This window comes from Equus quagga, chromosome 3 (assembly GCF_021613505.1).
Source record: "Equus quagga isolate Etosha38 chromosome 3, UCLA_HA_Equagga_1.0, whole genome shotgun sequence".
Classification (NCBI taxonomy): Eukaryota; Metazoa; Chordata; class Mammalia; order Perissodactyla; family Equidae; genus Equus; species Equus quagga.
This window is the reverse complement of record NC_060269.1, coordinates 113,866,276-113,889,628: the sequence shown is the minus strand read 5'-3', so window position 1 is coordinate 113,889,628 and position 23,353 is coordinate 113,866,276. Positions and strand designations below refer to the sequence as shown.

Genomic DNA, 23,353 nt, shown 5'->3' with positions numbered 1-23,353 from the left:
TTGTTCAAAGAGTGCCTTAATGTTAATTTAATGTTCGATTTGAGTAACAGCCCTCCTTGTAAATTGGATTATTTTGTTAAAGTAGACATATTATTTTATTCTAACATGCTCTTTCCTTAAAAAGTAGTATAAATAGGTGCCAGCCCTGTGGCTGAGTGGTTAAGTTCACGTGCTCCACATCGGCAGCCCAGGGTTTCACCAGTTCGGATCCTGGGCGCAGACCTAGCACCGCTCATCAAGCCGTGCTGAGGCAGCGTCACATGGCAGAGCCAGAAGGACCTACAACTAGAATATACAATTATGTTTAGGGCAGCTTTGGCAAGAAGAAAAAGAAAAAGTAGTATAAATAAAAAAACAACCATTTCGATTATTTAAGGATTTCCTCCTCTTTTTGACTTTCCTAGGGCCTTTTCCTCTCCCCCTTCTGTTTTCCTCTTCCCCTCTGTTGTGAGCAGTTTTGCAGGATCTTTGGTGGGGTGCTACCAAATCTGCAATGAAGCAGGGACAGTAATGTTTCCTATATAGTTTGGGGGTCTCAGTGACTCTCAATATCCCTTTCTTTTTTTGCTACAGATAGCTGAGAGCATCATAAGACACTTGGGATGGAAACTATCCAGGTGAATGTGGTAATAAGCCAATAAACAAGAAATCTGATTATGACAAGAAGTAGAAACAAAAAAGAAGCATAACCCACGGAGAAAGGGGAAAAAACCTAACACACACAGCGCTCTTTCTAGCGTGTTTTACTTTGGCCTACTATATATAGAACCTGTTTCTGCCTCAAGGACAATGGATGATTTTAGCAGAGTCCACCAATGACAGGCCTTCGGGAATTTTGAAGTGAAAAGAGAGCCATTCCGTACAAAATGCAGTTACAACCATGTGAAATATCTTATTGCTGGGTCTGGTTTTATTGCACTGCACTAGTAGAGACATACTTAAATGGTCAATCCTTGTGAAATACAGAAAAATGCAGCTGATAAGGAATTTAAGGCTGTTTCATGAATTTCACATAACTCGGGACACATTCTGCCCAGTGATATGCATGACTAAAGGAAAATCCTGTGGAATGAGGGAAGGCTGAATTGAATATTTCATTATTTTGCTAATCCTTTTATTCTTTTGGAGAACTATTTGCAAACTGCTTTATAAAGATTTTTCTTAAATGTTACTATTACTAATTATCACTCAATATTATCTTAGTAAAAATAATAGAATCTCAGGCCGTTTTAGTTGGAAAGATGGCAAAGAGCAGTAAGTACACTCACAGAGTTCACGTTTTGAGCAAAGAGAAGAGGTGGAGCTGAAGTCAGCTGCCTCTGAGTTCCTAACGAGTGCCGGTGATGGACACTAGGGCCCTTTGGCAGCAACTCTCTGTTATGTGATCATAAAATCCACAGGTAATTCAAGGTTATCAGCTCCCTTCCCACCAATACACCATAGTCAACATCAAGACCGCCAGAGTCAGGCAGGCCTGGACTGGAAAGCTGCTCTGCTGTTTACTAGCCGTGTGACTAGAACGAGCTGGCTAACCTTTCCATGCCTCGGTTTCCTCATCCATAAAATGGAGACAGTAATCTCCTAGGGTTGTCTTGAGTGTTAAATGAGATAATCCATCTAGAGCAGGGATTATGAATCCTGGCACTACTGACATTTTGGGCTGGCTAATTTTGTGGTGGGCAGCTGTCCTATGCACTAAAGGATGTTTGTCAGCCTCTCTGGTCTTCATCCTCTAAATGCCAGTATCACCTCCCATGCTCCCCTTCCCCAAAGTGTGACAATGAAAATAGTCTCCAGGCATTGCCAGATGTCCCCTGGGGGCAAAACCGCTCCCCTCCCCTAAACAATGATCTTAGTAAGGTACTTGGCACATAGTCAGTGCTCAAAATATATTAGCTATTATCGTTATCATCATCATTTTGTATTGCCGTGAAGGAGCAGCAATGTGGCGCTCACACCGTCTCTTTGTTTCTTTCCTTGGCCTTTTGTGAGAACGTGCAGACAAATGGTCAAATGCAAGGATCACAAAAGGATGAGCCACAGACTGTATAATCAGCTCTTGACAGTTTTGTTAAATGTAGTGATTTTCTTTTTTTTCTGCCACTAAGGAGAAGGTGACCCAACCCTTGGATCCTTCCCCATATGTTCCAGATTTTACCAGGCTCTGCAGAGGCCTGAGTGAAGAGAATGTTGTCACTTTACCAAGCCTGCTGTGAGAAAAAAGGGAAAAAGATACCATGGTCAAATGGCTCACATGCTATTATACACTTTGCGCTCTGGTGAGCCAGGCCGTCTCTGACTGTAATTTCCGTGTCTTTCTTCACCTCTCACCTTCCACCGTGGCGATTACTTAACCCACTGACCCAGATAACTGCTTATTAACATTTAATACATGCTGAAGTGTTAGTGGGCTTTGCACAAAACATGAAGAAGTTTCTGACTTGCTTTTAGCTCTTTGCCCTTGAACCATTACATGAGTAATTCTTTAAAGCTCTGCTCTGCCACTGCCATAACTGTGGCATGTATTTTCTTTAAGATAAAAATGAACAATTTATGAAAAGAGTTTGTGCCCTTGTTGCATGCAAGCTTTCATTCATTTAATGAATGTCGATGAGCTCCTTTTATGCTGGATATTCTATGCTGGGAAGGCCTGGGTAAGTAGCCCTGGTGGCTGCCTTCTAGTAGCCTGTGCTGGGGGAAGGCAGGGGAGAGGAGCACTGGGAGCCGCAGACCCTTATAATACAGAGCGAGAAAGTGCCAAGACACTAAAGGTGTGTCAGCAGTCACACCGGTTGAAACGCAGAGTGGAGCTCCTAACAGACTTCAGGGGTTAGAAATGTTTCCTCTATTTAAACACAAATGAGGGGCTGGCCTGGTGGCACAGTGTTTAAGTGTGCATGTTCTGCTTGAGGCGGCCGGGGGTTCGCCGGTTCGGATACCGGGTGCAGACATGACACCACTTGGCAAGCCATGCTGGGGCAGGCGTCCCACATATAAAGTAGAGGAAGATGGGCACGGATGTTAGCTCAGGGCCAGTCTGCCTCAGCAAAAAGAGGAGGATTTGCAGCAGATGTTACCTCAGGGCTAATCTTCCTTAAAAAAAAAAAAATTAAAAAAATTAAACACAAACGAAAAGAAAATGATCCCCACCAGCCTCCCCTCCTAAATAAATAAATAAACAGGTCACACTGTGGAGAAAAATACAAAATTCAATCAAGGGAGAGTCTGGAAGTTTGTGATATCTGAAGTGTGCAGCCCTGGTATATGCAAATGCAAAACATTGGAGGATAGGAATGTTTAATTTGACATAAATATTTATTAATTCCTAAGTTCCTTCCAAAAAATACTTGACGTAGGTAAATTGGGCAAATGGCCACTTTTTTTTTTATTTTTTAAACTATCAAAGTAATACATGAACATCTTTGAAGAAAGTTCGAACAGTACGGAAAGAAAAAGAGGAAAAATGGAACAGCCCTCCCCAAGTCGACCCTTCTTGCCTAAGACGAAGAGTTGATAGTTTGGTGCACACCCTTTGAGAGACAGAGTTATGGATTAGGTGGAATCCTGCAAAATTGTTGCTTTTCTTGGTCAGAAATGGTCAAATTGGGGCTGGCCTGGTGCCGTAGAGGTTAAGTTTGTGTGCTATCCTTTGTGACTTGGGGTTTGTGGATTCAGATCCCAGGCACAGACCTGGCCCGGCTCATCAAATCATGCTTTGGTGGCATCCCACATAAAACAGAGGCAGATTGGCACAGATGTTAGCTCAGGTCCAATCTTCTTCACACACAAAAAAGGAATGCTCAAATTATCAGCCCCTTCATAGGATTCCAACTAATATTTAACATGATTGGAGTCATCCTACACAGATTATTTGGTGACTTCCTCTTTTTCGCTAAGATCAATTTTATTTCTTTGGCACATAACATCTCTAAATGGATTGTTTAAAAAATAATCTTGAGAAGCCAGCCTGGTGGCGCAGCGGTTAAGTTCGCTCATTCTGCTTCAGCAGCCCGGGGTTTGCTGGTTTGGATCCCAGGTGCGGACCTTCACACTGCTTGTCAAGCCATGTTGTGGCAGGAATCCCACATATAAAGTACAGGAAGATGGGTGCAGATGTCAGCTCAGGGCCAGTCTTCCTTAGCAAAAAAAAAAAAAAGCAGGGGGGGAGGATTGGTGGCAGATGTTAGCTCATGGCTAATCTTCCCCCCCAAAACTAAAATAATCTTGAGATGATAGATTAACACTACAGAGAAGAGAAGCTGATGATGGTAGAGCTGCTAGAAAAATTACTCATAATATGCTATCATTGGAAAAATAAACTGCCCGCCTGAGGTCAGCCTCCCCAGAAGGCCTAGTTCTTTCCAAGGGGCCCAGGGGGCATGGTTAAGAAGCTTTTCAGTTTGCAAACAAAAGAATGCCCCCATTCCCTTCACTGTGCTGGGCTGACTCCTGCTGCCCCTGTAATTTACCTTTCAGCCACCCAGCGTCCTTGGACTGCACTGTGCTGGGCTCCAGGCTGTCTGGGAGAAAGGCTGGCTGGCTCCAAGACCAGAGGCTGCAGTCTGCAGCTCGGACTAAGTTTGTGTGTTAACAACAAATGTTAACTTAGTTTCTGATGACTGCCAGAGTCTTAGGATAGTACCTGATCCTCCTAGATTGTCATCTAGTATCATTTTTCCTAATTGCTATTTTTCATCATAATGCCCTCAGACGGCAATCTGAGTAGCAGCAGCCCTGGATTTATGGTCAGAAAACTTGCCTTTAAACGTCTGCTCCATTGTTTATTAAAACTGATAGACTTTGGTGAACTCATTTCTCCTCACTGAACCACAATTAGTTTTAATAGCTGTAAAATGGAGATACTAAACTATACCTACCATTTACTGGGTGCTTCCTCTCTGCCAGGCACACTGTTTAGCACTTGACATATATTAACTCATGGCACTGTCATCCCAGCCCTACAAGGTGATTGGGACCCTATTCTTACCCCATTTTACAGATGAGGAAACTCAGGAGCAGAGGTTGAATAACGTGCCCAAGGTCACATAGCTAGGGAGTTAGAAAGCAAGAAACGAAAGCAAGAAATGCAAGGCTTGAAGAAGGTTGAAGAAAGAAGAGTGGTTTTAGCGTCTCTTCTTGGCCACCAGGGCAAAGAGTTGGTGATTTTTTTTCCTGCAACTATTGCCCCCAAATCAGAGAATCATAAAATTTTGGAGCTGGATGGAAGCTCAGAGATAGTCAAGGGCAAACCTCTCATTTGAAGAGAGGAAGACACTGGGCCCAGAGCACATAAAGGACGTGGGGAAGGTTCAAGTTTGCTGGAACATAGACTTTGCTGCCCACTGCCTTCAGTCATTCCCATGGTTTTCCCTATTTGGTTAAATACCACAAACAATTTTGAAAAACTGTTTATTGTGGAGAAAGTTAAACATGCACAATAGTATAATGGACCTCAATGTCCCACTACCCAGCTTTAAACATCGTGAACCGACGGCCAATCTGGCTTCATCTATATTCCCACCTACTCCCCACCTCCTAACCCCTACTGGATAATTTTGAAGGGGACCTCAGGCATCATATATTTCATCATAAATATTGTATTTATCTCTAAATCATAAGAACTCTCTATTTTTAATATTAGCACAATGCTATTACCACACCTTAAAAATAACAATATTGCTTAATATCATCAAATACTCAGTTCAAACTGCCCCATTTGCCACACACTATTTTTTTTATAGTTGGTTTGTAGAAAGCAAGTTTTGAACTTTTAACAAGTGCAAGACACTGTGGAGGACACAGGGATGGGTAAAAAACAATCCCTACCCTCGGTTCTGAACAATCAAGTACGAAATTGAAAACCTCTTGTTAAAGTGGAACAAACGTGCACATGGTACAGAGGGAAGCAGTGGAGAGATGTGCTCATTGGCTGCTGGGGTTCTAAGCCTACCTCACCACTTACTAACCAGGTGACCCTAACTAAGTCACTTGACCTACCCGTGCCTTCTTCTCCTGGTCTGTGAGATGGGGCTACGAATAGACCTACCTCAAAGGGATGTTTGGAAAAGAAATGTGGTAATACAGGCAAACACTTAGATCAGCACATACAACATGATAATTACACAATAACCATTAGCTATTATTATTATATCCCAACATGGTTAGGATCCATTAATAAGTCTTAAGGCACTTTTAGTAGAAAGATGGATAGTTCTGGTTGTTATGCCACAAAAAATAATAATACATAATAATATTATTTTGTATTACAATAATGAAGATGATGATGCTTTTGGCCAGGATTTATTTTTTAATGTGCAAGTCAATTAAAATTAATTGACTTTAATTGTGAATTACAATTAATGTGCAAGTGTCTTTGCACTCATAGTCTCTCTGTCTTTCTCCTTCTTTCTCTTTCTCTCTCTCTCTGCTCACAGCTTCCTCCAAGCTGAGGTCAGAGGGACACCACCCCTGCAGCCACATCTCCAAAGCATTTCTTTCCTCAAGGGCCTAAGGAATAGAAGAGATCTGATTCCTAACTGAAATGGGGTAGCAGCAGAGAGGTTGCTAGAATCTCTAGGCACAGGGTAACCATCCATCCAAGATTGCTTGGTTTATGCCTGTTGTCCCTTTTCTCTCCCCAAAGTGTCCTAGTTTGGAAAATAAATTATATGATCCCTCTGCCTGTACCCAATCAAAACATCAGGCAATTTTAAAAAGCACAAGTTTTGGAGTCAACCTTCCCCCATTTATCTCCTTCCTCCCTCCCTCCATCCCCCTACTCCGCCCTGCCCTGTAAATACCCCCACCTCTACGTCACTTTAACCACCGGAGGCCGACGGACAAGCTCTGACCACAGCTACTCCTGTCACTGGGAATGGTTTACACGACTGCACCGGCGTAACAGGGCCAGGCTCTCCCTGCTATCTTTTCAATTGTGAAAATAATCAATCAAGAATGAGGGGCAGCTCCCTAATCTGAGTTGCTAATTTTACGAATTGTAAATAGATTAGACAATGCTTCTCCCCTCCTCCCTCACTAATTTACAGGCAGTCTTTTTTGTGTGTTAAATACATTTTACTCCTTGTATTTACTCAACCATTTAATACTTTTAACCTTAAAGCAAGTTTTTCTTACTCCTCCAATGATATTTCTTTAACAGATCCTAAGGGAAATGTAAAAAGGCAAAAGGTCGTGGTGCTGTGAGATTAAGACAGATTTGGATTGTACAAATTTATGACAACAAAAATAATTTTTTAAAAAGAAGTTGGATTTCTCAGGGCCAAACAAATCCTGATACAATAAAAATCATGGAAAAAAGCTCCTAGATACATAATGTGTCAGTCATTCCATTTTGCAGACATGTAGTGCCTACTGCGTGCGTGGCTTTGTTTTGGACAAGCCCTTCAGTGAGACCCACAGTTGAATTATAGCACAGTTTCCTCAAAAAATGTATTATTTAGTGGACAGACTATGACAAGGTTACAAATAATTCTAATAAAAGGCAATGAAAGATATATGACTTAAGAGATGTCTGAACCATTTGCTGTGGGATTTATGGAACATGAATGTGCCTCTGAAGTGTAGAAATACTCCTAATTCTGGGAAGTAGCATGGTCTCAGACACCCTATAAGGTGTTTACTTATTTATTTATTTTTGTACAGTGCCCCAGGCTGAGGAAGTTCTCAGCACTGGTTGGGGATAATTATGACAAAGTAATCTTTGACTGTCATAGTTTAAGTAGTAAATATCTATGCCTCTAGGGTTTTTAAATTGACCCCACACACTTTCCCCATCTTTCACCGGACGTGTCCCTTCTGTTTTCTCATGTTCGTTGCTCCATCTTGGCTTTAGATTCTGTTTCCATCTCCCCTTTTCAATCATCCTCCCCCACTGACTGGATCTTCAAAATCTCCCTCTTCTGGAGCTTTCACCTCAGCCTACAAACAGCTCAAGGCTCCTCAATCTGCCCTTGACCTTTTGCCCTATCATCTCCTTAGAGCATTAAATTTCTTGAAAACTTAAGAAACAGTAAATCCTTGGATCCATCTCTTCTCTTCTAATGTATTGCTCCACCGGCTGCAGCCTGAATTCTGGCCTCACAAACTCTATGGGGATGTGTGTGTGTGTGTCTGAGTGAGAGTATGTGTTTTGTCACTAAAGACCTCTAGGTTAACTGGGGACGTGAGTTTCCCCAGTTAATTATCAGAGTACTAAGCACAGGGGCTATGGAGTCAGCCTGCCAAGGGTTCAAATCCTGGTGCAAATTTTGTGCAAGTTACTTAACTTCCTTGTGCCTCAGTTTCCCTAACTGTAAAAGGAAGAGTACCTACCTGGTAGAGTTATTATGAGGATTAAATGCGTTCGGTATATAAAGAATTTAGAATGGTTGGGCGTTGTCAGTTCTCATTATGATTACAAACTTCAATTGATGCTCTTCTGTCCTTATCTTATGTGAGTTCCCTAGGAGACAGGATACAATTGAACACTTCTGCTTTCCTGAAAATCTCCTTTTGCCACAGCCCTCTCTGTTTTTGCCTTTCTGACCCTTGCTTATCAGGATCTTGTGTGGGATTCTCTTCTGCTTGTCCCTTAAATGTGGCTGTTTCCCTGGGTGCTGACATCAGCCCTTTGCTTTCCTTGTGGTGTACCCGCTATCTGGGGTGACCTCATCCAAACCTTGCCTGCAGCTACCTCCCTACAGCCTGGCCCTATGCTGAGCTCCAGGTCTGCATATCTAGCTTTCAAGAAGCCCATGATCACCTCAAACCCAGCAGGCCCAACTCCAAATCCTTCATCTTCCACCACAAACCTGCTTCCGTGTCTTACTGAGGGGAAGCACATTGTAGCTTATACCAGGAATCAGGGCACCATCCTGGAGTCCTTTCCACTCACCTTCCAAGGGATCAAGGCCTACTGGGTCTGCCTAACATCTCTCTCATTCATCCCCTCTCACCATGCTCACCTCCACGAACTTAATTCAGTTCATCATTGCTCCCATGGATCACTGCATTAGGCTCTTCACTATTTTCTCTTCCAGCCTCAAGTTTAGGCCCCTTTCAACTCATCCTTCACTGAGCTTCCCCACTATCTTTCCAAAATGTAAATCTTATTACATCTGGCCCCAGCATAAAGTCCTTTAGCGACTCTTCATAACTTAGAGGACGCAGTTCACGTTTCTTGGCACGAATGGCTCTTGTTTATCTCTGTGGTCTGCACTCTGCCCTTCCCGACAGGCCCCGTTTCCCTAACTGTGCTGCCCTGCTTGTGGTTCTTCAGAGTCCTGACGCTGTTTCATGCCTCCAGCCCGTTGCGTGTGTGCTTCCTACTGCCTGAACATGCTCCTCTTCCTGCTCTGCCTTCCTCTCCTCCGGGTCCCTCAGAATCTAACTGCCACCTCTTTGGGGGAGCCTTGTGAGAGCACCATATAATATGATGCAGGTGTTCACACAGCATCCTGAGCATAGCTCTGTGAGAAAATGTACGACAATTTAATCTTTGACCCCCTGACGTGTCTTTCTTCGTTCTCTGCAGATCCCATGAGGGCAGCATCGGTGTCTTGTCTGACTTCCTTCCCAGCACCTAACGTAGCACATCTGGCATATAGAAGGTGTTCAATAAACGCTGGCTGAAGGCTTGAACTAAGCATACGTTATCTTCTTCCATCCTCACAAAAGGCGAGGTGGGTATTGTCAGTATAGAGTCTACCAATAAGGATCATATATTCACTTCTCCCACTTCATGGACAAAACATTTTCAAATGGTTACCAGAAAAACAAGGACTATTAGGTAGCAAACTTGAAAAGGATTATACCCTTGGTGTAGTAATTCTACCGCTAGGAATCTATCCTAAATAAATAATCAGAGGCAGAGAAGTTTTATTTACCAAGATGTTCATCAGCAAGTAATTCATGACAGAAAAAAACTGGAAAAGAAAAGAGAAATGATTAAACATCCGGAATTATGGTACATACAGACAACTAAACATTATACTGCCATTTCATGTTATGTTTCCGAAGAATCTTTAAGGATCTGAAGTAATGCTTAAGTTATGATTAGTGAAAAAGCTGGATAGAAAACGAGCAAGTATTATAAAATCTTAAATTATATAAGAAAATAAACCTTTTAGAATAAACACGGAAAAAAGATTTGAAAGAAACACCAAAAGGAACTCTTTAGTAATCATATCTAGGGTGATTTTGTTTTGTTCTTTGTAATTTTTGGTATTTTCTAAATTTTCAACAGTAAGCATCTTTACTTTTACAATCAGAAATGTAAAACAATTTTCAAGTTAGAGATTTGGGGTGTGAGACTATAGTGAACATCTGCTCTATTTGTGCAGCATCATTTTGCCTTCTGCTGAGAGCACCTCAGATTTTCTTTGGGGACACATCCTTCTTCATTTTAGGCCTTAAGATGTGGATGAAGTGGGTACTCAGCCCTAGCTCCAGGAGTGAGCGTGTGACCAGACCTGGCCAACCATCATATTCCATCCGTCTGGCTTTGTGACTGGCTCCAAACTGGCATGTGACTTAAGCCAAGTCACAACTTTTATAGGAGATGTTAACGAAGGCAGAGAAATTCTGCTTACATTGGTACTAATAAGCTGTCAGCCTAGAGCTGCTGAGCGCACACGAGGACAGGGAAGCAATATAGGAAAGTACAGCTGAAGGTTGGAGATGGAGAAAAATGCCTGTGTGTGTACACACACACACACACCACCTTCAAGCCCTCATGACTTTGAGTTCGTGGATCTAGGAATCTAGAACACATCATCCCTGGACTTTCCAGTTATAAGAGCCAATAAATTTTAGGTTTCTTTGTTTGCTTAAGTCAGTTTGAGCTGGGTTTCTACAAGTTGCAATTAAGAGTCCTCACTAATACAATTATGAAAACAATAAAACATATCAAGTGTAATTCATGAAAGGGTCCAGGGCTATCACAAATCAAGGGCACAGAGCTGGTGCCCTACATCCTACCTGAGATATAACACATTTCCATCATTGTAAATGTTTCTACTGGACATGATCTAAAATACAGTTCACTCCCCTAGCATTTCACTCAGAGCACCTTCTAGATGCCTCCTTCGAGCACCTGGCTGGCAGGGGCTATCATCAAAAATAGCTAATCGCCCTAAAGGCACAGGGACTGGAGGCTCTGTTGTGCCTGGCATTAAACTGTTAATTGCTGGATCTGGGGAGATTTGGGGTATCTCAAGGGAGGGTTGGAGTAAGGGGGTGATTAGGTGTTTTGGGGGAGTGGCTTTTTTCCAATCACTACAGAAAGATTTCAATATTCTACCAACCAAATTGGTGTGTACTGGCTGAACACGAGCCCTGTTAGCAGATATTACAGTTTCTTATTTGGCTATCTGTTTTCTCCCCTGGACTGTGACTCCCCCTAGACAGGGACCTTGTCCTACTGATTTTTGTAGGTCTTGTGTCCACCCAGGTGCTCAGGAGATGTTTGTTGAATGGTGAATATGAACGACAGTCTAGCATTGTATCATTCCCTATTCTAGGTTTTTTTTTTTTTCCTCTGATAGAAGTTTCCTGCCTAGAATTAAATTGCAATATGGTCTCTTTTCACTCACTCTTCTGAAGACTTGTTATCCTCTCCAATATCAGTTGATTGAAGAAGAAAATTGTAAATTTTCTCTCTTGGGCATAATGTTGATATTTTAACTCAGTGATTTTTTTCTCACTACAAAATGGATTTTAGAAATAAATCAAGATCCCAGAAACTTCTGATTGCTTTGAGTGGTAGCTTCTATCTCTGTCATCCAAAGAAAAAGATGTGGTCTGATGGCTCAGAGCACAAACAGAGACCTTTGCATTTCAGTTCTCCCACAGCTGTATGACTTGAACCATTCGCTAGGACATTGGGGTGTGGGTTCCCACACTTCACTACAAGGATTGCGGCAGGGCCCACATCTGTCTGTTAACAATGGTACTCCCAGTGCACAGCTCTTACTCATTCACAGTAGACACTTTAATGCTTGTTGAATGAATAAATTCAAAGAGAGGCAATCATACACAATGATCTAGCAGTGATAATTTTTAAGTGATTAGCTTTAAAAATCATTTTTCTTAAACCAGTTTAGGTCCTATCAACATCAAACAGGAAAGCTTTCAATGTTAAAGTGTGTGTGCGTGGAGGTGCTGGTTAATTATAAATTTTGAATACCACTTTAGAGAAGAATCTAGGTGTATCTAAATTATTTCCTCGATTTTTCCGATGGGCATCTCCCATTTATTTTCCATTCCTAAGCTCTCTGGAGGGGTGTTTTACTGGTTTGTTCGAAGACGCAGGGAAAGCTCGTCATGCTGGAGTCAGTCTTACAATCTTGGGTCTCCCCTCTATTAGCTGTGTGATCTTGGGCCACTTTAGAACTAAAATAATAAACATTATCTGCTCTACCTACCTCGAAAAGCTGTTACTGTGAGCATGAAATAATATTCAGGTTAAGGAGGAACTGTAAAACGCTACACGTTGTTACCCTGAGTAAAGCACTTCCTAGGCAGTGGAAGCTGGCTTAGGTGCAAGCCTTGCACTATTATTTCGCTCCTGGTGCAGGCGAGGGCAGCTAAAGAGGAACGCCGGGATCTCCACCCTGTAACTGTCCTCGGATAGAGGGACAGAGAAACCCTAGGGGGGGGGGGGGGGGGAGGGAGTAATGCCGAGAGAGTTTAGCACAACGATTTTGGCGCAAAAGGGTTTAAAAGCTCTGGCTCCCAGAGCAAACTTCGCAAGGCGCCCCTCCCCTCTCCAAAGCCCCAGTCTCCAGAAAAGTCTCGGCAGTGGATTGTAGGACGGAGGCCACTCCGACCAATAGAAACCAAGTGTGATCTTACCGTTTAAGAAGCAGGTGGAGAAACTGAGCGGAAAGAATTACCTACGCCGCAGCTCAGCCTTTTACCCCGGTGCCAGGCGCTGCGTTTGGTCCTCCCGGACTAAGAGAAATGGAGAAGAACGTCGGGGCCCCATTCTTATCCCCCTGCCCCCCTATTCCTGTCCCTGCACCACCTCCCCACCAGCCGCGTCCAGCCTCCTCCCTCGGGAGCGTGCTCAAGGGGCAGGCGGCGGACCTTTATTGTCTGGGGAGCATCTGCCAGGTGGCGGGCCCGTGCCCTAATCTGCGCGTGGTGCCCAGACTCACAAAGCGCGCGGGCAGCACCACCCTCGTACGGGAACCGCCCCCGGCGGCCGGACCACAACACAGGGGAGGAGATGAAGGGGCTCCGGGGTCGGAAGCGGGCGACCAGGGCCGGCACGCCTTCCCCCTCCCCCTCCCCGCGGGCTCAGCCCCCCGGGATTAGCACGTCGAAAGAGCTGGGAGGGAGCGCGAACCAGGCGGGAGGGAGGGAAGGAGGGGAGGTGAGGAGGGGCGCCGAGAAGGGGCGTGGCCGGCGCGCAGGGGGAGGGCGCTGGGAGGAGGGGCTGCTGCTCGCCGCTCGCGGCTCTGGGGGCTCGGCTTTGCCGCGCTCGGTGCACTTGGGCGAGAGCAGGAACGTGGAACGGAGCTCCGATCCCAGCGCAGCCACCGCAATGAGAGGCGCTCGCGGCGCCTGGGATTTTCTCTGCGTCCTGCTTCTCCTGTTCCGCGTCCAGACAGGTGGGAGAGCGCCGCGGGCACCGGGGCCGCGCCCCCCGGCCAGCCTGGGCCCCCGAGGGGTCGAATACGCTGGTGTGGGTCGGGAGAGGGGGCTGCAGGTCGTCCAGTGCCCGCGCGTTTCAGCCTCCGGGAAGATTGGAGGCGTCGCTGGGACTTTCCTGCGCCCTGCCTTGCTCACCTGCGCGAGGAGACCGCAGCGCTGGTGGTGGGCACGCTGAGCTGGGGTCCTCCAGAAATGAGGGCAGCAAGGGGGCTTAACCATGAGCGAGGTGCAGGCTGAGGGCAGCGAGCTGCGTGCGAGTTTGGGGTTGCTTTTGTGCCGAGAGTGCGCGGGGGCACCGGCGGGCGGGTCGCCGGGTCGCACCCAGCGCGTTATCTCCGCCGTGCGAGGCGCGGCCGCTGTTTCCTTTTGTTAAAAGTTGCGCTTGTGTGACCGGCGCCCCGGAGGACCGGCCTGCAGGTTCTCAGCTGCGCCGAGGGCAAAGTTGGAGAGGCTTTTCCTTGCTCTGCGGCTGCTGCTTTGCACACCGCGGGCACTCTTTGTGCCTCGGAGCTGAGGACCGACGCGCTGCCGCCTCTGCTCGCGGCGCCACCCGTGGACGCGAGTCGGAGGCTGCGGCGTCCCCCGGTCCCCTGGTTATGCTGCGCCGGGAGCGCGCGGTGCGGCTCTGGGGCCCGACCCTGCGAACCTGGAGGTGGCGGTTACTGGGACAACTTAGGCAAGGCGTGTGGAAAGCAGCCGCTAGGTCGCAGACTTTTAGCTTTTATAAATCCCGTGCGAGAGGCTCGCCTCTCTCTGCCGCTTTCTTTCCTGCCACGCGCCTCGAAGCGGCTGGTGGCTGCGTTTGCCGCCTGCTCCCGGGGAAGGCAGGGACACTGCGCTGGAACGCCGCGGTCCCTGACCCCGGCCGCCTCCGTCGCCCGGCCAGAGTGCCTGGCCAGGCTGGCGGGGCTCTGCAAGCCCCGTGAACCAGTGTCTGCGACCTGTAATCGCAGGTCCCTGTTTTCTTTGGGAATTTGGTGGTTTGCAATACCCCTCCCACGTGATATCAATACTTAAGGGCTGCCTGAGGTGGGGGGTGGGAGATGGAGTGGAACTTTCTGCAAATCTTACTTGGGTCTTAAAGCTGTTAAGAAAATCCGGTTATATCTGCGCGGGAACTTGGGTCTTAAGGCGGCGGCGGATTTGCAGGTTCCTGGGAACCCTCAGTCAGATTCCTGCCCATTCCTCATTTTTCTCTGGGTGTCGCTGGTGCGCGAGCGAGTGCCCGTCGCCCAGCTAACCCCTGGAGCCCTGTTCTCTCCCAGGTTATTTTTTGAAAAAACCTTTACAGCTACCCTGATGGTGTAAGGATGGAAAGTGAGTCTGAACCGGAATTGAAGGGCTCCAGAGGGAGCATCGCTGTGAACTGTTGTGGGGCTCTATCGACTCCCGGTCAATTTTCTCTTAAAGTCTCAAGATGCAGCCTCCGCCTTTCTGGGCTTGGAAGGCATTGTCAGGGCTTTCCTGTGGGGGGACGAGGGGTCTTGCATCTGAACCCCTGTGAGGTAGGAGGGATCATGAGTGAGTGTCCGGATTCCGTGGCGGATTTGACCGCCTAAGCTTCAAATGACATGTTTGGTCCTTAAATCTCTATGCCTTGGCGTTTTAAATTTCAGTTAAGGTGTGTGGACCGGAGGGGAGTAGGGCGCTAGAAAGACAGACCACACAGAATATTTCCTTTTTGAAAATTAAATGAGTCAATTTCTTCCTTCTTCCTCATCATTAGCCTGCTCCATCCAATAGATTTTTGGCAAAGGAATTTTAAGGTCTGGCTCCTGGGGGGCACTATGATGCCCTTCTGGTTCTCCTTGTCTCAGCCGTTTATTGCCTGTGTGCCCTTGAGCAGGTCGCTTAAATTCTGGGGAGCCCAGTTTCCTCAAGAGGACAGTGAGGCATCTTTGGGTCCAAAATTCTCTAATTCTCTTTCAGTCTTCTGAGTGTAGATTCTGCACTTCTGAACTTTTTCCCTGATTCCTTCCTACCTCCTTGAAATTCCTCTGCCTCTTCTGGTCAGAGGGACCACTTGGTGGGATCCTACTGGTCTCCCCCTGGCTAAAGCAGGGAGGTGTGGTTAGGCTGCCCTCTCCTCAATCCACTCACGTCGCCTGCAGTTTCCCTTTGAAAGCTAGGAGGTGCCAACTCTGCAGGACCCTCCATCCCCTCCCTCCTCCCCCCTAGTATTTACAACTCCTATGCCCAGCAGGATGAACCTGCAAGGAATTGTGAATCATACCTTCTCCTTGTTCCTGCAGATGTGAGGCTGGAGTCATCCCCGGCAGCTGGACACAGGACATTCTGGATTGTTGTCCTGCTGGAAATAACATGATGGTCTTGTAAAGGGATCCCAGATAAATCATTTATCCCCATCCTGGTCTTTCCTGCTCATCCACATGTTTTTCCTTATGACTTTATAAATCACAAATGCTGTGCAATTACAACACGTCTTCTAATGTGCCTTAAATTTCACGTTACTTGTGTGTTGTACATTGTTGTTGCTCTTTAATTGGAAACTGCCAGGCCTTTGGTGGGGCCTTTACCTGACATTTCCAGTCCTCTCAACAAGTCCTGCAGGTAGATAGGACTGGTACCATCCCTACCATTTTACAGCTGGAGAACCCGGCTGAGGATGTCAGTTCCCAGAATAATCAGTGGTGAAACCTAGCTTGGCCCCATATGCCCAATTGTACATCCATTCACATGACTTACCCATTCGAAACTGTTTGATGAGGACCTATTATATACCAGGTTCTGGGAATACAAGGTGGCCAAGGTCATTACTTTCCCAATTTTGGTGAAAAAGCCCTAGAATTGCCTGTCTTATGATGTCTGAGTAAGAGTGTTCTAGTTTGAGGAAAGTCATTAAATTATAGCCCTGAGTATGAGTCCTTAGGTGTTAGCTGTCCCATTCCAGTTAGTCTCTGAGAAATGAAGATAAGCTGGCTCTAAAATGATGGTGTGAGCCAGTTGAAAATTTTCTCCATCCTCCGCTCCCCAAAATAAAAAATGGTCTTAGCATTATATACTCGTGGCATACTCGTGAAAGATAAAACCCCCGTGGTGGTAACACTGTTGGCCCTTTGCCCCGGACAGGCACGATGAGCTATCATGGCAGTTTACCATTCATAGCCTTTCTTCTCCCAAAACAAATTCTCATCAGACGTGTGCCAAGTATTTTGTGTGCTTCCCCTGGAGCACGTCTGTGTACAGATGTTGTGGTGATGGATTTTGCTGCTGTTGTTGACGGCTGCTAGAAGCTGCCCTTAGGATTTTGACTCATTTCCTCGAGTCTCTCCCAGCTGATTAAAGGAGGACATGAGGAAATGAGCTGCGGTGTTCTGAGCGGAATTCTCGAAGCTAGGCTCGGGGTAGGGACCCCTCCAAGGCAGTCATCCAGGCGGCAGCAGCGTTTTCTCCAAAATGAACTTAGTTGAACAGTCAACAAGCTAGGATGTGGGAAGTGCTTTATTTTGCTGCATTCGTGTGTGGTAACTTTTGAAAAAAGGGATTGAAAGACATTTGAAAGAATCTTAAATATGCAGAATTTCATGTGCAGTTTCTATAACTTGAATAGATATTTTCATGGCTGCAAAGCCAGAGTAAAGAGGGCCTTCAAGGGAGTTATTAGAGGCAAAAGTTTGAATCTAGAGCAAATCCAGTGTAAGTCTTTGTTCAGAGTCGGCGGGCCTTGTGAGTAAGCCTGGCTTCACAGCTCTGATTAGTGACATTTTGGACATGAGACAGCCCATCTTTTGACTTCAGACTCTTAATGAGTAAAGAGAAGTTGCAAGCTGACAGTCCATAGACGTGTTTTGTTTGGTCCACATGATGCTTTTTTAGAAAGCATGGAGGCAATATTTAGAAATTGGGAGAATTTATATTAAGACCTGGGTTTCTCTGTCCTTTTTTTATTTTTTATTTTTTTTAGGAAGATTATCCCTGAGCTAACATCTGCTGCCAATCCTCCTCTTCTTTTGCTGAGGAAGACTGGCCCTGACCTTACATCCGTGCCCATCTTCCTCTACTTTATATGTAGAACACCTGCCACAGCATGGCTTGCCAGGTGGTGCCATGTCGGCACCTGGGATCCAAACCAGCAAACCCCGGGCTGCTGAAGCTGAACGTGAGCACTTAACTGCTGCGCCACGGGGCCGGCCCCTCTGTTCTCTTGAAGCATTGAATTACTGCCCTTTTGGATGGGACCTGTGCTCTTCAGGTTGCTCTGGGCAATACTGCGCTCCATTGCCAGCCTGTAGACATTTGGGCATTTATCCTCGGGCCCTGGTGAGCACAGGTGTGACCACAGAGGTACCCAGTAGAAGGGGCACAGGCCCAAGGAGTGAAGACAGCCTTGTTCTAGTCTCCTGGCTCCATGGCTGACAGCTTTGTTGTGTTGGAGCAAGTTGCTTAACCTTGCTGAGCTTCACTTTTTCATCCTAGTTTTAGCTGTGTGACTTTGGGAAAATTACTTGACCTCGCTGTGCCGGTAAATGTGTTGCTACATATACAGTTTTTAGAATGGCGTTGCCTGGCACACTCATAGTACAAGCTTAGTACATGTCAGCTATAATTATTATCTGTAAATAGGAATTATTATCCCTAAAATGGGAATAATGCCTACTGTAATATGATTACCCTAAAGATTAGAAAGACATTCTTGTAGAGATGCTTGGCATAGGGTCTGGGGTGGGAGAGGCACCTAATAATGAGTAAACTCCACAAGAACGTAGAATTTGACTATTTCTCTTTATAATCCTTGCGTGACGATACCAATAAGTACTAACATGACAGCTTTAAAAAGGAAATCAATTTTAATTTTTGTCCTGAGTTTTATGTAGCTTTTGACATAACAGTTGGGAATCACTATCTTAGAGATTGAACAGACCTTGGACTTTTTTTTCCCCTGGGGGAAAAAAACCTAGAAGATTCCTCCAACGCTAACATTCAGACCTGCTCATTTTTCCATTCATCTTGTGCTTAGGCTTCCTGCTTACATTTGGCTCTGACGCTTGTCAGATATCTTCCAGCGCATGCCTTTCTGACAGCTAGGTTTTCAACACTTTTGCAAACTGTAAAGTTTGAGCTCAATTGTCATTCCGGGCATGTGGCATCGGAGGTAAGAACTCGGGTTGTGAAATTGACGACCTGGGTCTTAGCCAGTTTGGCCACTTGCCAGCGGTGTGATCTGGGATGAGACCCTTGCCTCCTTTATTTCCTCATCTGTGGAATGGGGGTGATGGCGTAGGGCTACTGCGAGGACTAAATGAGGTGATGCTTGGAGCTGCCTGGCGTGGGGACCCTCACAGGAAGAGCACGGGGACTCCACCATCAGGCTGACTTTATGTTCCGCTTTCAGCTTTCTCTTAGAACAAAAAAAATTGAAAATGATTTAAAGCAAGATTATGTAGAGGGCTTTTTTTGGGTATTAAGATGAAGTTTATACAGTTAATGTGTAGTTTTTAAAAGTCTCCAGTTAGTGGTAATGCATACTTCTTTCTCTGGTTCTTTGTTTAAACTTAGTTGGCTTTCCACCAAAGGGGGCACAGATTTCTGAATAAAAGTTGAGAAGGGGAAGGGTCTGTAAATGGCCATTTTTTCAGGGTGAAGAAGTAAGTGTAGGGGGCCATGAACTCTGTTACCTTCAAGGTCAAGGTCAAGGTCAAGGTCAAGTGGCTTTGAAAGCACCCTGAGAGAGAGCAACTTCTCCGTGACTGCCTTCCCTGGGCGAGAGGCCCCCAGCTGACCTTGTGCATTAGCAGTTCTCCCGTCTCCAGCACTTGCACCACGCTTTGAACATAAGAAATGCTCAGGAAACATTTCAGATTCAGTTTGACAAAGGTTTCTCAACCTTGCAGGGACCACAGGTATCCGCTGGGGTCGGCTGGGGACCCGGTAAGTGCACAGCCACCGATTCAGTGGAATTTGGTGTCCTAAGAGGCGCAAAGTGCTTGCAGAGGTTTCAAAGGCGAGAGGAATTTACTCTTAATGGGCAGGCAATAGAGACCCGGTGTCAGTAAAAGTGTGCATGTGGGAGGTAATATTTGAGATGAATTTCTGCATCTTAAAAGGGCAGAGAGTGTAGTTGAGGCTTCAGTTGGAAAAATCTACAGAAACAGGGAGCAAGACGTGAATTAAGATCTCCTTTGAGGATTGTCAGATCTTTCCATTGCTGTGGTGGCTGGGGGTAGAAAATTGGAGGGAAGAGCCTGGAAAGAGGGGCTCTTTGATTAGCCTCAAGGAGCATTGGAGCCAGGGTGTATTCTGTGTTGCATTGGGTCCAGATTCTGAAAACAGCTTTGAAGTCAAGGCCAAGGTGGACTTGACCCGGTGGTGGCCCTCTGGGCTTTGCCTGCTGGCCCAGGGCTGCTTGCTCCATCCTTCTGTCCAGTTAAGCACGCTCTCCAGCCCCCTTGGAAAACTCAGACACCCACTTGCTGTGGATGGCCAAGACTAAGGGAGGGGTTGTGTGTGTGTTTAAATTTTAGTAAAATACACACAACATAAAATTTACCGTTTTAACCATAGTTAGATGCACAATTCAGTGGTGTTAAGTACATTCACGTTGTTGTGCAACCCATGTCCAGAATCCTTTCCATCTTGCAAAACTGAAACTCTATACCCATTAAACGCTAACTCCCTTTTCCGCTCTGCCCCCAGCCCCTGGCAACCACCATTCTACTTTTCTGTCTCTATGAATTTGACTACTCTGGGGACCTCATATAAGTGGAATCATAAGGTATTTGTCCTATTATGACTCATTTATTGTACTTAGCATACTGTCCTCAAGGTTCATCCATGTTGCAGCGTATGTCAGAATTTCCTTCCTTTTTTTTCTTTTTTCTTTTTCTTTTTTTTTTGGTGAGGAAGATTGTCCCTGAGCTAACATCTGTGGCGATCTTCCTCTATTTTGTCTGTGGGACGCTGCCACAGCATGACTTGATAAGCGACATGTGAGTCCACACCCAGGATCCAAACCGGTGAACCCTGGGGTGCTGAAGCAGAGCACACAAACTTAACCACTACGCCACCCAACTGGCCCAAGAATTTCCATCCTTTTTAAGGAAGGAAATGCATGTATATGTATGTGTATGTGTGTACCACACTTGGATTACCCATTCTTCCATCAGTGGATACTTGGGTTGCTTCCTGCCTTTGGCTGTTATGAATAATGCTGCTGTGAACATGGCATAGCATATCTAAGGGTGAGTTTCTGACGGGCTTGTTTTGGGATGGTTAATCTATGGCCGAGAGCCGTGTTGGTGGGGAGCTGGACAGAGGGATGATCAGTTAGACTCTTTAGATGGCATGTGGATGAAGGAGTGAGGGCCTGGATGTTAGGGTACGTGTTCTGGAAAGAAAAGAGTGCACCCAAGAGACATAAGGAAGATAAAGGTGGAGACTTAATTCTCTTAGCAAATTCACGGGCACGTTGGACCTGTCAGGCACTGATGAGATTGAGAGGACAGGGAGCAGGAGTTAGCATGGGTGCAGGTAACTGGGAGAACTGGTGGTTCTGTGGAATTAATGGAAATCAAGCCAAGAAGAGGAGCAGCCCGTGTGAGGGAGGGAATAGGATATTGGACTCCACTGTGTCTGTTCATTGATTATTTTCAGGGTGCATTTACTTGAAACTCAATTTCCCAGACCTGATGGTAGATACAAATGAAAGTCTTCTTAGGGTCAGGTCCATCTAAGAAACACAGCTAAAGCCCAAAGGTCACTCGACATCCTCTATAATATTTTAGAATTTGGGGATTATAAAGAATTGTGGGTTGTGTATCAGTCATATAATGAAATGTAATTGTTCATGAAAAGAAATAAATAGCAGAAAAATAATCTTGCATGTATTCTCTGTATTAGGCCATTTTTAAAGTAAGTTTATTGGTTTCCTCAGAGAATGAAATGGACATTTTGGGTATAGAAGAGAACGTAGCGATGATCAAAGCTTTGGGAAATAGGCCCTTTGAAAGCAACTTAAAGAAATTGGATTTATTAAGCCTGGAGAAGATAAGGTGAAGGAAGATCAGTGAATGACAGTCTTCAAATATTTGTAGTATGTGAGTGAAGAATGAGACAAAATGAGAGGAGTTTAAATTGCCCCAGAAGGAAACTGAGATTTTTTTTTTCGTGAAAATTCTTTAATTGGAAGAGTTGGAAAAGACTATTGCATTCCCAGAGCTGGTTATAGGGTCTTCGCTGCAGGTATGAGGAAAGCCAAATAATTGTCATTTTGAAATGGTTAGGTCATGCCCACCTCAATTGGTTCCATGACCCTCTGAGGGTCTGAAATCTTTTCTAAATAAAATAACCAGCCGTTTTTCTTTCTTCACTGCCTTGGCAGTGGGGTAGGGTGTTTTTCATAAATTCTGGGTAGACTTGAACATGATCCACTACTCTCTTCACGGTTTTTGTGTATACTGAAAATAGCCAGTAAAGAACCCACAGCCTAAAACTGGGTTATTGATCTGTTGGGGTGGGCGACCTAACCACAGAATGAAGTGTGCAGTGTGATAGCTTAAGCTGAGTGCCAAAATAAGAAAAACAAAAGGAAGTTCGAGGTCTAGAGAAATCCATAATCGATCATAATTAGCCCTAACCTAAGAATGGTTGTGCTCTGTGATCACCCAACTGACTGGTAATTTTGAGATACGGCCAGCCTTGCTGCATGTGGGCTGAAAGATCTGTAAGGGCGAAGGAAGGTCTTTTCCCTTGACTACTCAAGGGTAAATCATTCACGCTGTGGTTTACCCACCACCCTGATGACTTCCCTTCCCACCTGTCCTTTTCCTTTGGTCATTTCATGGTCATGGGTCAATGGCAACATTAGATTGGCCAGCGGTCTTGTAGGGGAAGGTGGTAGAAATGAAATTGCAATTCACCAGCTTCTAGTTGATTATACCATTTCACCTGTCATGTCAAAATCTATGATGATGTCCGAGACGTGATTCCTGCCTTTAAGGAGCCAAGGATCTATGGGAAGATAAGTGCTGGGTAGATGCTAATGTAATAAGATCTGTAATAGGATTTAAATAACAGTCTTGGTCCAGAAGCCAGGAGCCATAATCATTTACCATTGGGTTGGAGGAATGGGCATCGCTTCTTGAGTAGAATGGCTGATTCAGAGGAAGATCTGGGACCTGAGTTAAATCTTGAAGAGTGGGACAGGAATTGGTCAAGGGGTGAACAGCGAAAGCAAAGGGTTACAGTCACCCAAAGACTCCCATAGAAGAGTCTGTGGAGACTAGCAGAAGATGGGATAGGATCATTTTTAGGGCACCTGGATTTCTGTTCTTCAGTAATTGCAGTATTCCCTACAATGCCATATATGGTGAGATTTTTGTAAGTTTGATCTGATCAAGTAGTTGCTTATTCAGAGCAATAACTTTAAGAAATGGAAAAGTAAAGACCTCACTTTTACATGTATCACGTATATTGCATGTACATTGCAAATCCAGAGTAGATTCCGGCACAGGTACTTTGGGTTGTTTTTAAGTCCAGGGCTTATTACCCTCCCCCACCTTCCTCCCCCATCACCCCCAGCCAAAATCACAGATTTTATAGACTCGACATCTGATAGTGGCAATAGATGATCTTTGATTCTTTGCTTATTAGCAGATTTTAAATATTTAGTAAAATGGTAAGCTGGGTATGTAGCAGACTGCATACATTCATTTGTTAAAAAACAAACAAACCAGCAACA

The 23,353-nt window shown here is 45.3% G+C and overlaps 1 protein-coding gene across 4 annotated transcripts in view; it reads left to right on the top strand.

Moving 5' to 3' along the window:
• The first annotated feature begins 13,471 nt into the window (after positions 1 to 13,471).
• Positions 13,472 to 23,353, top strand: part of KIT (KIT proto-oncogene, receptor tyrosine kinase) — an 81,591-nt gene continuing 71,709 nt past the window's right edge. For all 4 annotated transcript variants that reach the window (XM_046657309.1, XM_046657307.1, XM_046657308.1 and 1 more), the window contains exon 1: positions 13,472 to 13,613. In XM_046657309.1, coding sequence (XP_046513265.1) covers positions 13,547 to 13,613 — 67 coding nt within the window. In that variant the 5' untranslated portion in view covers positions 13,472 to 13,546. The remainder of the gene's footprint in view (positions 13,614 to 23,353) is intronic.